Here is a 15785-nt window from a genome sequence, read left to right as displayed (position 1 = left end):
CGGTGAATTTTGCTGGGTTTTCTTGTTTCGAATATTTCCCTAAATATTTGCCATGCAGCCATCTTAGACTGACTTTTTTTCCCACCGCCCCATGATGCTTTGGGGCACCAGCATGACATCACAGAGCTGTTGGATAGGGACGTCATGACTCGATCTACACCACCTACCCGATTTATGTCACACTTGTACTGTGGGTGTACTCCATCTCATACTTTACATCGCTGCCTATTGCTTTGCACATGTGTGAATAATATATGCCATATACACACGTGTGTGATGTCACTACCTGGTGGGTACTCCAGCCAGATTTGCCCCCCATATGTGGTTTTCATTTGACAGGTACCTTAGCAGACCATCCAATTCAGCTGTCATCCTTTTTTCCACAACAGTCTCCAGGGACAGTCCTGAGACGGAAGCTGGCTTTTCCGATAAGTTTGTTCAGACATTTTGCATTGCCTGGACTCCTATTGCTTCCACAGAAGACCACAGCATAGAACCACACACTGGTAAAACATTTCCAGTAGCTCGCTGCACATGTCAAAAGACCCAAGTCTGCCCTGACCCTTCTTGTACAGAGCCATTGTGGTGTCAAAGCAGTCTAGTCTGCTGTTCATGTGGACCCCCAGATACTTGTAGCTCTGCACCTCCTCTATTTCCTCTTCCTGGATGATGACTTGTCTCTGGGAGTCCTTGACATGCTGTAAGTCCACCATCAACTGTTTTGTCTTATTGATGTTGAGCTGTAGGTGGTTCTGTCTGCATCTTGAGTGACACAGAGAAAGATAAGGGACTCGGAGTATACTTTTATCTCACAGCTCAGGTCATATTTTTGGCCACAATAGTCATAACTGCATAATGGGCAGATGCCCCCCCTCGCCTTCAGGAACATTTATGTGCACCATTATAATCCACTGAAAACAGGTTCAGTTCCTCCGTCTCCATTGACTTCAATGATTTTCACACAGTTTGCTGAATATTCCCTTGTTTTTGCCAAACTTGGGGCGAAACGAATTCAGCGGGGTTCCCTTATGCTCTTCATTATCTTGGCCCACTGCTGTAATACAGTTTATAATTAGTAAAGAAGATTAACAAATAATTACTCCTATGTGGCCCACTCCTGGTTCCACAGCACACACACAACTTCAAAAACTCTGCTGCCAACTTCCGGTGGCAAGCATTACCGACTCACAGATGGAGACTGAATCAGCCGAGACGTGCTTCAGTCGGCATGTAGTGCTTTCCAGTAGTTGTATAATATTAAAGAAACCTGAAACTGAGCCTTGGCCTGTCTAGTGACTCATTCAGAGTGGTAAACTGGGACTGAATTGTCTTTTTGACATTAAATATGATAAAATACGCCCAGTGTGGCACCATGTGAAGTGACTCATTCAGGGTCACAGAGATGGGGACTGAGCTGGGAGTTTTAGTCACTGCTGCCTTTCCATAATCATGTGACCAAAAAATAGATTGTACCATGTGATCCCTGACAAATGACATAACACGCTCAGGGTCACGGAGAAGCAAAAACAGGATGGAATCCAAAATTTTGTGTTTTAATCAGTATGGACCTACCTGAGTGGTACAGTTCTGATGAAAAGTATTTCACACTTATTATAAATCTTGGTGGATGTAATTATGCCTTTTAGACGGTGTGCAACAGAAAATGTCAAAACAGATCTCTGCAAAATGGTCTAAATTAATTACAAATATAAAACACATAATAATTGATTGCATACATTTTCATCTCCTTATAGCTCTGCTGACATCATGGTGCTGCTATTCTGTGAACCGATCGTTCATCTCCAACGTCCAGCCTGTCCCCAGAGTGTTAGCTTTCACCCAGGGTCCCTCCTCTGATAGGGGCTCATATCTTTGTTTTATGACTTCTTTGTTAATTTTTGATTTTTTTTTGTTTGTTTTAAATTAATTTTAGAACATTAAGAAATTAGAACAGTCTAGATGAGCACAGGCCATTCATCCCAATCAAGCTTACCTCTCCTATTCACTTAGTTCTAAAATAGCATCAAGTCGAGGGTTGATGGTCCCGAAAGTCCTCCTGTCCACTTGGTCACTTATTCCATGTGTCTATGGTTCTCTATGTGAAGAAAAGCTTTCTAATGTTTGTGAGACATTTCTCCTTAACAGGTTCCCAACTGTGTCCCCCGTGTTCTTGATGAACTCATTTTAAAGTCACCCTCTCAATCCACAGAACTAATTCACTTTATAATTTTAAATACTTTGGTCAGATCACCTCGTGATTGTCTTTTGTTTAAACTGTAAAGGCTCAGCTCTTTGAATCTTTCCTCATAATTCATCCCCTGTAACCCTGAAATCAGCTTAGTTGCTCTACTTTGGACTCTTTCCAGCACTGCTTTGTCTTTTCGTAGCCTGCACACAGTAGTCAAGATGAGGCCTCACCAGTGTTTTTATAAATCTTGAGCAGACCATTTTTGGACTTGTACTCCACACATCAGGGTGCTATGTAACCTCCCATTCTGTCGGCCTTTCTAATGGCTTCTGAGCAATGTTTGGCATTGGATAGTGACAATTCCACTATGACTCCCAAATCCTTTATGCTTGTTTGCATTTCTCTTTATTTGATTCTGTCTATGCTATGCACCTTGTCTTTTGTGGGTGGCTCCCTAAGAGGTGGGACCACCTGCCCATCATCACCAGGAACTGCCCTCAGTCCAATAAAGGCAAGGGTTGTCCACAAATCCTGGCAGTTCATCTTGAATGCACTTGGGAGTTTGGTGAGTTTCAGCGTCTTTGCTTGGGCCCTCACTGGTCATTAGGAGAGCTGAGGTACTCACGGATGGCAGAGGCATCACAGGGGGTCAGGCTGTTGGAGTCATAAAGTTTCCTGCTTGTGGTCATCCCAATTTGGCTCATTTGTGAATTTGTATCCCGTGCAGCACAGTGTCATTAGGCAGATAAGCACGTGTGACCACAGACAAATCGGGCATCTAATGAAAGACAAGGTCAATTATCCAGTATCGTATCGTCCTGCTGCAAGCTGCAAATGATGTTAATGCTCAATAAACTAAGAAAGTTCACTTTTGTGTGTCGTGCTACTGAATACGGGCACACACTAATTTACTTCTTTATTTCTGTGTAGGCAAGCCTGAATGGCTTCCTTTGTATAGTATAAAAATTAATAAGAAAAAAACTCGCCAGCTTTGTGCAAACTGCTTCTCTTGGTGATCTTCCTGATGACCTAAGCTGGTCTTGTGAGGTTGAATGACTCCTGCCAGCTTGTTTGTGTATCATACAACTTAATTTTATAGTCCAGTATGGTCTTGGGGTGTCATGGGGAGTGGTTCTGTTATTTTATAACATTGCTGGAGAGTTGGCACAGTGGTATAGAGGATGGTGCTGTTCCCCTGCTCATTTGTTATATGTATGAGGTGTGCAAGTTCTCCCTGTGTCTTTGTAGGTTTGGTTTTGAACCCTCTGATTTTCTTTCCACATCTCCAAAAATGTATTATGTTAAGTGCAGATTCTGGACTGGCTATGCATGAGTGTGTGTGTATGTGTGAGACCTGAAGCCCTTTACAATCCTAGTAATAGTCATAGTACTGTCATGTGTAACATACTGTACAACATGTCTCCTCTCCCCGGCACCATGATACAAAAAAAAAAAATATTGAAATGCATAATTTGATACTTGATATAACTTATATTATACGGAGATACTTAGGCAGGCAACATTGGATAGTGGTTTAGGCTTTGGACGTCAAATCCTGTGGTTGCGGGTTCAAATCCTGTTACTTGACACTGTGTGACCATGAGCAAGTCACTTCACCTCTCCACCTCAACTGGAAAATAAAAGAAGTGAACACAAACTGTCAAATGTTGTAGGTCTCCTTGGATAAAAGGCATCAGTCAAATAAGTAATTTTTTTTAATGCAAAACACTATATTTTACATATATGGATATGAATGGTGCTCTATTGTAGATTGATGGATGTGTACAAAAGGTGATACATTATATAGATAGATATGAAAGGCACTATATGATAGATGAATGGATGAAAATGAAAGGTTCTCAATTTTTAATAGATGGATGGATAGAAAAGGTGCCATATTAAATATGATTAGCACTATATGGTAGATAGATATGAATGGTTCTCTGTTTCAGATGGATGCAAATGGTGTGATGTTAAATATGTTTGAAAGGCACTGTATGATAGATATACACAAAAGGCACTGCTGTTTCCACCGTTGACTCCATAGGTGACCTGCACCAAGTCGTTTACCCCTCGAGTGCGTTTAACTCTGGAAATGAATTCTGCAATACCTGAACTATAAATGTGAAACACCATGGCAAGGATTCACTAGCTAGGTGTGCAATGTAACTGTGAAGAGCCTTGGGAAGGTGCTTGTTATGAAAAGGTGCTACAGAAAATCATAAGGGGTAGGCAGCACTGACTACGTGTGTGACCCAAAGCAAGTCATTTAGTTTGGAAATGCTCCTTGAACTCAGGAAATATTTAACAGCATGTACTATTAAAGTAAAGTGCCTTTAACGGTATTTACCCTGAAAAAAGTGCAACATAAAATTATAAGAGGGCCACTTTCATTTCTACCGGCAAGTCCTCATTATTTCAACTTGAAAACGGTACATAAGTGTGAAGTACACTGGGAGAGTGTTTACCATGGAAAGGCGCTTTAGAAAAGTTGCACAGATACCACTTCAGTATCTGTAAGTGACCTCCTGTAACAAGGCACTTTGGAGCAAATTCAAATGAACCGCATTAGCTCCTCAGCAGAGTGAAGCTCTGGAGGTCTGCAGCTCGACTGTCTTGCCCGTCTGCCTATAAAGGATGGGGGTGGTCTGTTAGCAGTGATGCAAGGGGTGGTCCCGTCTCTTTGGGCTTCACCCACAAACACAAGGAACATAACGACACAAAGAAACAGTGCATAAATAATTTTAAACATAGCTAAAGCAATAATACAATAAACATGATAACCACATGAAAACTGAACAGAAAAATATTAACAAATATAACAGTAATTATCCAAACTGAATGATAAACAAAAGAAACATAAGGAACCCTGACTAAAACTGTGACCTGGTCACATGGTCTTCATTTTCACTCGATTCGAGCAATAGTTCAGTGTCAGTTAGTTTTAAAATTGCCTTCACGGCTTTTTATTTGTCGCTGTGTTTTTAGTTTTAGACTCCGGCCCTCTCATGAATATTGAAGCGTTATCTTTGAGATTGGCAAAACACACAGACCTTTTCATGATTTTGTGCAGCATGATGCTATTTCATCCACTAATGGCAGCAGAATACTATCTATCCCAAGTGGTGTTCGGACTAATGCTACATTCAGCTAAAACTCAGAGCGCTTAATGACTAACTTTTGACTCGGAAAAAGCAAAGAAACCGAACTCCAAGCTCAGAATTCCTTCTCGCAAACTCTGGCCTCGTCTCTTCAGGTTTTCAGACTTTAAATGAATCACGTTAATCCATAATATTGATTATTGAGAAGGTCAACATTAACATTGCCATGACGAACAGTAACAGACTAACTGATTTAAGCTTGACATAAACTGCTGCTCTTTAATTGCATTCAATGGGTGCTTTGTGCAGTTTTTAAATTGCAGCTTCCATACGAAATAGTACTGTTTTATAATGGCAAAGAGCATAGAATTCTTTCCTAGCCATGACGCCATACTTTTTGCCCTTTTCTTGCTCATCTGTTTCTCCTTTGATCCGGACAATAGAATGATTACTTGATGTTTGTTGCTGAACACCAACTTTCATTGGGGCATCTGTGTTTACTTTGCCACTTGGGCAGCGTGAACACGTGGAGGACACAAATAATGCATTTGCAAGTTTCAACTTTCCAGCTCCACTGTATGACTAAAGCAACATTAAAAATGTAAAGCGGATCATTACACGTCACCCCAAGTCCGACTCAAGGTTAGCTGTAATTGTGTAGAATTTCTGAGCCTGAAACCCCACGCTAGGGGTTAACGCCAAGGAGGCTGGGTAAATGAAGACTGAATTGTTAAGTGTGCTTTTCTGTCTCTTTTTCTTTGTTACATTTTATTTTGGGAGGTAACAATTTGTTCTTTCTAGGGTGCGTCTGCTTTTGTATCTCCGATGACTCACTAGGACTCTCCCATTCTTTTCAGTTGCCATTCTCCTGAAGGATGACTATTTTGTACGAGGTGCTGGACTTCCGGGCCGATTCAAAGCGGAGAAAGTGGAGTTCCACTGGGGCCAAAGCAATGCTTCCGCTGGCTCTGAGCACAGCATCAATGGCAGACGCTTTCCTGTTGAGGTAAGAGAAGTCTGTTGTATTCAGAGCCATGTGCATGTGGTGGTAGAGACGGGTGGGAAACAGTGCCGTTTAAGCATTGAGTTATTTGGTATGTTCTAGGTATTTGAGCTTCTGTGAAGAAGAAAGAGGCACAGAACGCAGGCTCCTCCTTAGAAGAAACAACAGAATTGTGGCATTGAGCTTTTATCGTGCGCCTTGTGTTTGCCTTCATGTGTATCTGCTTGTGATTTGTAAGCCATTTTGTGTTTGCAAAGGACACACTAAAATACAGTATTATGTTTTTATGCCTTAAATGGCATGTCTGTGCATTTTTTATATTGGGGAACAATTAAAGATAAATTTTGAACTTTTGTAATTAGTTACCCATTTTGGGACTGTGTAGGTCAAAGCCTGTCAGTGGAGTTTTAGGTCAGGCTGCTTTGGATGAAGCTGTCGTGTTTAAGGGCTCTTTCAGAGGTCATTTTATGTGCTGCTTATCATAACAGCAGGAGCCTTTTATATTTTTGCCATAATCTAGTTAATGTGATATATCATTACCTTTACTCGCTTTTCTCCAACATTCCTGCAGGCACCTGGCAGACATTCCGAGTAGCTCCATTGATGTTCATGTTATTTCTCTGGGCAGCATGTGACAGGTTTTCTAGGCATTCCTTTAGATGAGATTTAAAAGTGATTAATTTTCAAGGTTTTCCTAACGGCAAAACTTAGAAATGATGGGTATCACCATCTCCTGTCTAAGAGGCAATGGAGCTTCATGTCATGTCTGCAGTCGCTTCCATAGGCTTGTGAGTAACGCTGATGAGATTTCCAATTATTCTGAAGAAAAGAGTAAAGGGATTTTCAAAGCCCCCTGACTGAAAGAGGCATCTTTTCGAGACTTTCTTAAGAGGTGCTGGATCTTCATTTATTCATTCATTCCTTTTGTCCAACTGAGAGCCTGAGACGTATTTAGTAACAGGGTTGGGTGGGGGCATATTCATTTAAAAAAAAAGTATATATCATCTCCTCTTTGGGACACACAAGTTATTACAACAATAGACAGAGGAAGTGGCCTCTTTGCTATTTTTAACTGTGTGGCCAGGATGACATGTGTGATAACCCAGTGCCTGCAGACATTGACACCTCCTTCAGTCGGGATATCTATAGTCACGTACCGAGATGGACCAGGGCAAGTGAGTAGACAGGCAGTGGAGTTTGATGTAAATGTTGTGTTCTGTTTGGATTTACAGTGTTTCGATTATCTTGCTCATTGTTATTGGACTCATTTTTTTGGTTTGTGGACTTGGACTTGTTTGCTGTGGTTTGCCTTTGAGGAAAATCCTTTATTTCCCTTTTCTTGCTCTGTTTAATCCTTATTCATAAATGTTGTTCTTTTGCCCTTTTTATACAAGCCTACGGTTTATGGTTGTCCATCCACTTTTGGGTCTGTTTTTGAAATATTTAAAACTACTTTTAAGGCTTAATCTCCATGTTGGATCAGTTAAGCCTGACACTGGCCAGTGGAGCTGGAATTAGGCCTAGTTGGGTGAGCCCCTTTACAGGCAAGTAAAGAAACCCACCCCGATTGTTACTAAAATTTTGACATTGGTACTACAACCAGCTTTTGCACCTTAGTGCTGATACCAAGTGATCCTGAAGCAAATAACAGATAATTCTCCTAACTTAGCCATCTCCAAGCCCCCTGGCCTGTGGCTCTCAGCTGCTTTACCCCCAGGCCGTACAACCACATGTCACCCAGGAGCTTTCCCCCTCAGGGTTTCGATCGGGCTGATATATGCATGTTATAATAAGGAGCCCTGAGAGTTGGGGTTCCGTTTAGAGTTTTGACGATATTTGCGTATTAGAATGCGGAGAGGGAAGAGTTCTCCTTGTAGTTTTAAGCACACAAGTATGCAATTATGGCTAACAAAGAATAACTTCGGACATCCCCATTGGGGTTTGTGCATGAGGGGCTGGTATGCAACCATTACCTGCTCAGCTTGAATTCAGCATAATTCTGATATACTGTAGTATAGTTTTTAAAAATTGGATAGTTGACCAGTTAAAGCTTTCAGAGGTCTCACACTCCCTTCATCAAATGGAAGATTCCACCTCATTATAGCCAAACTGACACCCTATTTTCATGTGTTTTTTGAAAAAATTGTAAGGTTTCATTTTTATGCATTTTATGTTGATGTTGTTTGTCTGTGTTCCTTGTTTTCTGTGGGACGGGACCACCATGATATCACTGCTGAAGTTCTGCTCTCCGCCATTTTTTTCAGGCTGGGGAGTAATTTCCTGATTATCGTGGTGTAAAGATCTTTATTTATATGCACTGCTTGAATTTTTAGTAATTTTGTTTCTGTTGGTGTTTTCTGACTTTTTTAGTTACTGACTTAAATTATTTGCTTTTCTAAAGAAAAGTAGGAAAGATTTGAAATGAGGACCAGGAGATCAAATGTAAGTTAGAAAGCACATTGAGATGAAAACCAGAAAATTGGAGTGATCTTGTGTGAAGCCAAAAGAAGATATAAATGTGCAGTTTTTAAAGTAGGACTGGAATGCAGTCTGAATGACCAGGAGAGGAGTCAGTTAAATCTGCAAGAAGACTAAAGGCTTTTTCGAACAGCAGTAGTCTTACACCAGCAGGAAGGGTAAAGTAATAATTACCGGAGGACCTCTGTCATTTTTAAGCCCTATTTGGACGGTATTAGCTTTACACCAGGAGGTGGGGTAAAGTCGTTATTATTGGAGGACCTCAGTAATTTTAGTCCTGTCTGAACCGCTCAAATGACAGTTTCACTGTCATGTCAATTCACACGAGACCTGGGGTTACATTTTACAGACTTTATATAGAAGGCTGTGCAATCCTTACTTAAGCCCTATTCAGACGGGATTAGTTTTACACCAGGAGGTGAAGTAAAGTAATAATTACAAGAGGACCTCTATAATTTTAAGCTCTATATGGACAGAATTAGTTTTGACATCAGAGAGGTGAGCTAAAGTCAATGCCTGAAGTGGGTCACTACTCATCGGTACTCTGTATCGACATTTCCCTGTTCCCTGTTTGGACCACAGTAGTAACCCTTATTTATAAGAACAATATGTCCATTCGCATCTTCAAGAGGGACAGCCCCATAGCCACCTGCTTTTCTATATAAATTGTGTATATCAGCACTCCTTTGCACCTAAGACAGGATATAACAACTCGCCACCTCTCCAGTCAATGTGCACAACAAGGAGTATCAGCAGTTCATTTTTTCCACTTTAGACACCAGATAAAGTAAATTATTACCAGATTATTACCAGATGACCTCTGTAATTTAACCCCATTCAAACTGCTCAAATGATGGAATTTTACTGACATGTTGATTCGCACGGGACCAGTTTAAACTGAGGTGAGGTTATTTTTCATGGACTTTTTATAAATGGTAAAATTCTCTGTCATTTTTACTAAGACATAAACACACAGACAGTAAAAAGTTACTGACATGAGTGATTCAGATGGGACTAAAATTACACAGATCCTCTGGTAAGAAATGCTTTACCCCACGTCCTGGTATAAAAGTAATCCTGTCCCAATAGGTCCTGAGATGTGAACATGCAGTCCATAAAAAGTTACAGACATGAGTGATGCGCTAAAGAAGACTCCACAATAACTGAATGATGTGCTGCTACTAAGGCTTCTCAGCTCACTTGTATAGTCAGATCGAGGGCTTAGTAGCAGTGATGTCAGAGTGGCTCCAATTACAAAGAGACATCGCGTAGTTGTAGAATTACAAATGAAGTCAAATAACAAAGATAAAGCATAAAATACACAAATTCACACTGATACAAAACACAAGTCGGCTTCAGACATAGTGTGGTTATGTTATAATGCTACACTTAGCCCCTTCAATTGGACAGGAGTGGTGACCAGACACCCACAGTGAACAAATTCAATTTCACAGCAAGTATTCGGACACAGCTCTCACTGCATTCATATAAGGAGCTTTTAGCATGCAAGGTCAACCCTGTTACCCTGTACTGCCACAGCACATGCCAAGGGGACATGGTCAAAAGCTTTTTCTAAATCTACAAAGCACATGTAGACTGTTATCATGGTCCCTTGCACCCTTCAGGAACTGCGCCAGGGAGAAGAGCCAGTTTACTTTTCCATGGTCAGGACAGAATCCACATTGTTCCTCCTGTGTCTTTGGCTCAGACATTTGTCAGAGTCTGTTCTCCAACACCATGGCATACCCTTACCTTAGTGGAGAAGTTCAAGTGTCTTAGGATCTTGTATACGAATGATGGAGAAATGGAACATGAGATTGACAAGCAGATCAGCGCAGCAGCAACTGTTCTGAGGACTCTGTTACCAGTCCACAGTGGTGAAGTAAGAACCGAGTCTAAACACAAAACTCTCAGTCTATATCTCCTGTGGTCATGAGCTGTGGGTAATGGCTGGAAGTTTGAGATTGCATGTACAAGTAGCAGAAAAGAGGTTTTTTTCACAGGGTGGCTGGGTTGCTGTTGCTTGATAAGGGTGAGAAGCTCAGCAATTCATGAGAGTCTCAGAGTAGAGTTAGAACATTAGAAAGATTTAGACAAGAACAGACCATTCAGTCCAACAAAGCTCTCCAGCCCTGTCCACTTCATTCTTCCAATATAACATCAAGTCAAGTTTTGAAGGTTCCTAAATTCCTCCTGTCTACCACACTAGTTAGTCACTTATTCCAAGTGTCTGTGTCTCTCTGTGTGAAGATAAACTTCCTAATGTTTGTGTGAAATTTATCCTTAACAAGTTTCCAACTATATCCCCATGCTCTTGTTGAACGTGTTCAATAGTTTCAATGCATGAGGCTATTTCCCTTCATAATTTAAAAAAAAGTCATGTTCCCTCTTAATCTTTTTTTTTTTGCTTCAACTCTAAAGGCTCGGCTCTTTTAATTTTTCCTCATAACTCATCCCCTGTAGCCCTGGAATCATAATAGCTGTTTTTCTCTGGACTTTTTCCAGTGTTGCTTTGTCTTTTTTGTAGCCTGGAAACCAAAACTGCACACAGAACTCCAAATGAGGCCTCACCAGTGTATTATAAAGCTTGAGGAGAACCTCCTTTGTCTCACACTCCACACATCACAGTGAAATATAACTTAACATTCTGTTAGCCTTCTTAATGGCTTCTCCTCTGGATTAGGAAAAGCCAGTTGAGGTGGTCTGGGTATGTTGTAAGGATGCTCCCCCCATGGTGGCTCCCGCTGGAGCTGCTCCAGAAATGTCCCACTGGGTTTAAACCCTCTGACAGACACTGGAGAGATTGTATCTCTCAGCTGGCATGGGAATTCCTAGAAATTCCTCAGGAAATGCTGGAATCTGTAGCTGGGGACATGGAAGTCTGGGCTGACCTGTTAGATCTGCTGCCACCCCAGCTCTCCCAGGAAAATAAATTGAGAAAATGAAATGAGATGAAATGGGTGGATATGTTATTGCCATCTGGTTTGGGGTCCCATAAAGGAGGGACGTGGTGAGTAAACATAGAAGGTCTGTCTGCCTCTAGCCTTGTCCTAACTGACACATCCCAGTTCAGTCCACTGAGGTTTTTCTGTGGGGTGCCTCAGAGTTCACGTGGCTGTTTTGATGCAGATGGCTCTTGCCACTCAAGTAAACAGATTTAGGTTCTTAAGATGGTGGTGGCATCTGCGCTCCTGAGTCATCTCTTTCAAAACTGACACTGGGGTCAGGCTGATATCCTGCAGATGCAGAGACACCTGCAGTGCCATCGCAGGGCTATCATTGTCACCACAAATCTCCATAAAAGAATGGACTGCCAGCTCAGGGCAGTGGCACCAGCAAACATCCCCTTCCCAGCTCTTCTGAACGCTGCCCCCTAAAAGCCTCTGCACTTCTAAATGAGTCCACATAATTAGAAAAGCAGATGCAAACTGTGACTTTGCAAGTGGCAGCGTCCATTTGTTTAGAACGCATCCCCAGAGAATGCAAATGAGAGCACTTTTCCACCCGTGTGCCCTTCTATAAACATGAAGCAGTGCCATGCATTAAGGAAACAGAATATGTGCAATTAGCCCTCAGTCAAGGAGGATGAATTGAATGCAGAAACTAATTAGAGGTGCCACACGGACCAGCAGCCCTTTATTGTTTTTTTTTTTTTATTTTATAAACTAAGATGCCCTGTGCTGTCCACAGTGGCGCCAATCTTCTTGTTTTCTCAATATCATAAAGTCATGCTGCCTTTCCATTATCCTCAATGTAGTAATCCATCAGTGAAGGCTTTAGCTGTTGCATCTGAACTGGCGTCCCATCCAGAGTTTAATGACCCCTTTACCCCTATTGCTGATGAGATTCACTTTGCTTCCTGAAACATTCTACTGGAATTTGTAAAATGGAGAAATGGACATTTCCATCTCTATATATAAAGTCCTGATCCTTAAATACGACTGTTATAATTGAGAATTTGTTATGCATGTAGCGGGTTTTTTGTAATTTTATAAGGGTCATAGATCAATTCTGTTGATCAAAACCAAAGAATTTAATGAAATCAAAAACCAGGAACACAATGCCAAGGCTGCTAATCAATCAGCTGCCAGGCTTAAATACTGTTGGGCCAGGACCTGAGTGGCATAGAAAGGGGGCACCACCTCCTGAGGCCTCACATACAGGAGGCAGGGCAAAGAACAATAAAAACTAATTTAAATAATCTTAACATAATGCGACATTAAAAAAATAAGAAAGACAGCATAATACATTAAAGTCAGAACAAAACCAAAACCAAAATAAATAACTTTATGAGAAATATTTGAGAGAGGCAAAAAGGATAAATAGGAAAAAAAAACATATCATATAGTGCATTTCATATCTCTACCTGCCTGTCTGTCATATAGTGCCTATCTGTCTGTCTGTCTGTCTATTTTATAGTGCCTTTCTTATCTATCTGATCAACTGTCTTTCTGTTTATCTTTTTTAAATATAACTGGATCTATAAGAACACCAAATAGCAATTCAACATTACTAGTGTTATGTACTTGAGAGTTCTCAAGCACAAAAACACAAAAATGCCCACTAAAAGAGGAAATCCCATTAAAACTCCAGCTAGTATAACAGAGGGCAACACAGAATCTTAACAAATTAAAGATTTATTTTCAAAAAAACGCCCCATTACATAGTAAAGCTCCAAAGAGCATAAGAGGCGCAGCAGGGAATGCCTGCAAAGTCAAGGCAGTCCAAGACCAAAAAGTCCCAAGCTCAAATCCAGCAAAAGATGGTCAAAAAACAGAGAAGTGATCAAAAAATCTAGAAATTCACAAAAAAGCACTTAAAGTCACAATTTATGAAACTCCATTTCCCAAGCGCATTTGAATGAACTGCAAGGAATTGTGACTTGAACCTGCTTTAGGTTTAGGCCTGTCCCATGCAGTGATGAGCAGGTGACTTTGTCTCTTGGGGGACCCCACACAAGGCACACGGAACATAACACAGGCATAAGGAATACAGAAAATAATAAACAAAAGCAACATTAATATAAATCAGAAACTCTAAAGTGAACAAAAAAATACATGAAACAAGAATTTGAACCCCAGTCAGAGGAAAGAACCCTGACTGAATTCCAACAACTGATTAATGTTCCACATTGTCTAATATTTAGTGTAGACATTATAATCGTCTACTTCAAAGACAGAAGTCTGAAAGTCAGTTTGGAGTAAAATGAGAAGAAAGCTGCCTCATATATATATTTTTTTTTTTTAAATCTTCAGCTTTTCAAAAGTCTCATTGACTTCTTACCAGTTTACCAAAACATTTATTTTTTGTTTAATTTTAGAGGGTTAAGACTTCTCCGGATTATCCTATTCAGTAAAAAGATCTAAGCAAATGCCGTATTTGTGCATCCCCAGCTTCCTTTAGTGTCACCGCTTCACTTTGTGGGAAAATGTCCCACACTTAGTATGTTAGAGAATTACAGCCTGTTAGGAAGAGCAGCGAGCTGTCCGGAAGTGCAAATGGCTGAGGCTCAAGGTTAAATATGCAGAATTGAGGGATCTCGCGCGCTCGCTCGCTCCAGAATACTGATGCCATGTTGAGGACACTGAGCCTTTTGTATCTCCTTGCTTTGCTGAGGTTAAAGCATTTTGTGTCTTCACTGATTAACATACATTGCTTATTCAAATTGGAAAGCCGGCCAAAGAAAACTTCTGCTTTCCTGAACTAATAAAGATGAACTCTGGGTAGCCTATAAGTCAATCAGTGGGCTTGTGTGCATTGACACAAAATCATGTCCTGAAATGTGGAAAAACAGCAGCATGCTTGGTGTACAGCTGCCAGGGGCATGGGAAAGATGCTATATAAATAAAATGTATTTGTATTATTATTATTAGGGGCAACGCCAGGAGAGGATCAGATGTTCAGTTAGGTCAAATTGTCGTATTCACTTATATTGATGGATGGTATCAATGAGTGCACATAAAATAGCACTCATTGACCTCTGAAAATACCCATAAACAAGACCAGCCAGCTCAGAAATAGGCCTCACCACAGGCAGCCACAGGCAGCCACAGGCAGCCTGACTGCAAAATCTACTGGCAGACTTTGGCTTGTGCAGACCCCAAAAGTGCGGAACAGGCTTTTATAGCCCAAAAATATATTAAATGTCCAAAATGTATCTAGGGACAAAAGTCGCTCTGAAAGTTGAGTTAAATTTCCAAGTTGACAGATTCCAAAACCCTTTTTTATCTGTCGTTCTTACGTTTTACAGATTCTTTTTCTGAAAGTTTTTCTGGTTTCGAGTCATGCTTGTATTTTTGACTTTGTGTTTGTCTCATGAATCGCTGTTGGTTACAGTGCATTTTTATTCCCAGTTACTTTTTCTTTTTTTTTTTTTTAAATAGTGTTATGCACGCATGTCTGGGGATCATCTTCTGAGCTCATCAGAGATATGTAATACCACTCTGGGACAAGAGGGGGCACTTTTGCTAACAGTATCATCTCTTTTCGCATCCTCGGCCCCACAAAGAATCTGGTCAGAATCCTATTAAAATGGGACGTCCCCGGAAGGAGATGTCTCATTTGGACCAGTGTTGGCCTTTGGACGGAGCTCCTCTAAGGCAGATCTGCTCTACTAAGCCATACTGAATTAAGAAACCAGTTCAAGGCAACTACTGCCTACTGTTTGTGTCCCTTTGCACTCTCACGCCCCAATGTTCTTTTGCTAATTGCCGGCATCAGACTAAATGGGGCAACCCTACTGGCACCTCAACAATTCTTTGGACTCCTCCAGTGTCTTCCCTCATCCACAATAGCTCTTAGAGTTTTTCTAAACAAATTGTAATGATTTGGAGACCCACCCTGATGCTTTCCATTTAATAAAGTGCAAAGAAAATGGAGAGAGCCCCAGAGAAGGGTGCAAAATCAATAGCTTTGGTGGGAAACAAAAGGGTTTTAAGGTTAAAGCACTTCTGAGTAGATGTTCTGTCTCTTCTCAATCGCATTTCTAACTGAATATACAATTCCAGTCATTAAT

The 15785-nt window shown here is 40.9% G+C and overlaps 1 protein-coding gene across 1 annotated transcript in view; it reads left to right on the top strand.

Moving 5' to 3' along the window:
* Window positions 1-15785, top strand: part of ptprga (protein tyrosine phosphatase receptor type Ga) — a 399554-nt gene that overhangs the window by 203058 nt on the left and 180711 nt on the right. Inside the window, exon 4 of the mRNA XM_039770749.1 lies at window positions 6147-6295. Within this exon, the coding sequence (XP_039626683.1) occupies window positions 6147-6295 (149 nt within the window). The remainder of the gene's footprint in view (window positions 1-6146; window positions 6296-15785) is intronic.

Source organism: Polypterus senegalus, chromosome 12 (assembly GCF_016835505.1).
Source record: "Polypterus senegalus isolate Bchr_013 chromosome 12, ASM1683550v1, whole genome shotgun sequence".
Classification (NCBI taxonomy): Eukaryota; Metazoa; Chordata; class Cladistia; order Polypteriformes; family Polypteridae; genus Polypterus; species Polypterus senegalus.
Note: the sequence above shows the minus strand (reverse complement) of the source record. Positions and strands in the feature narration are given on the sequence as shown.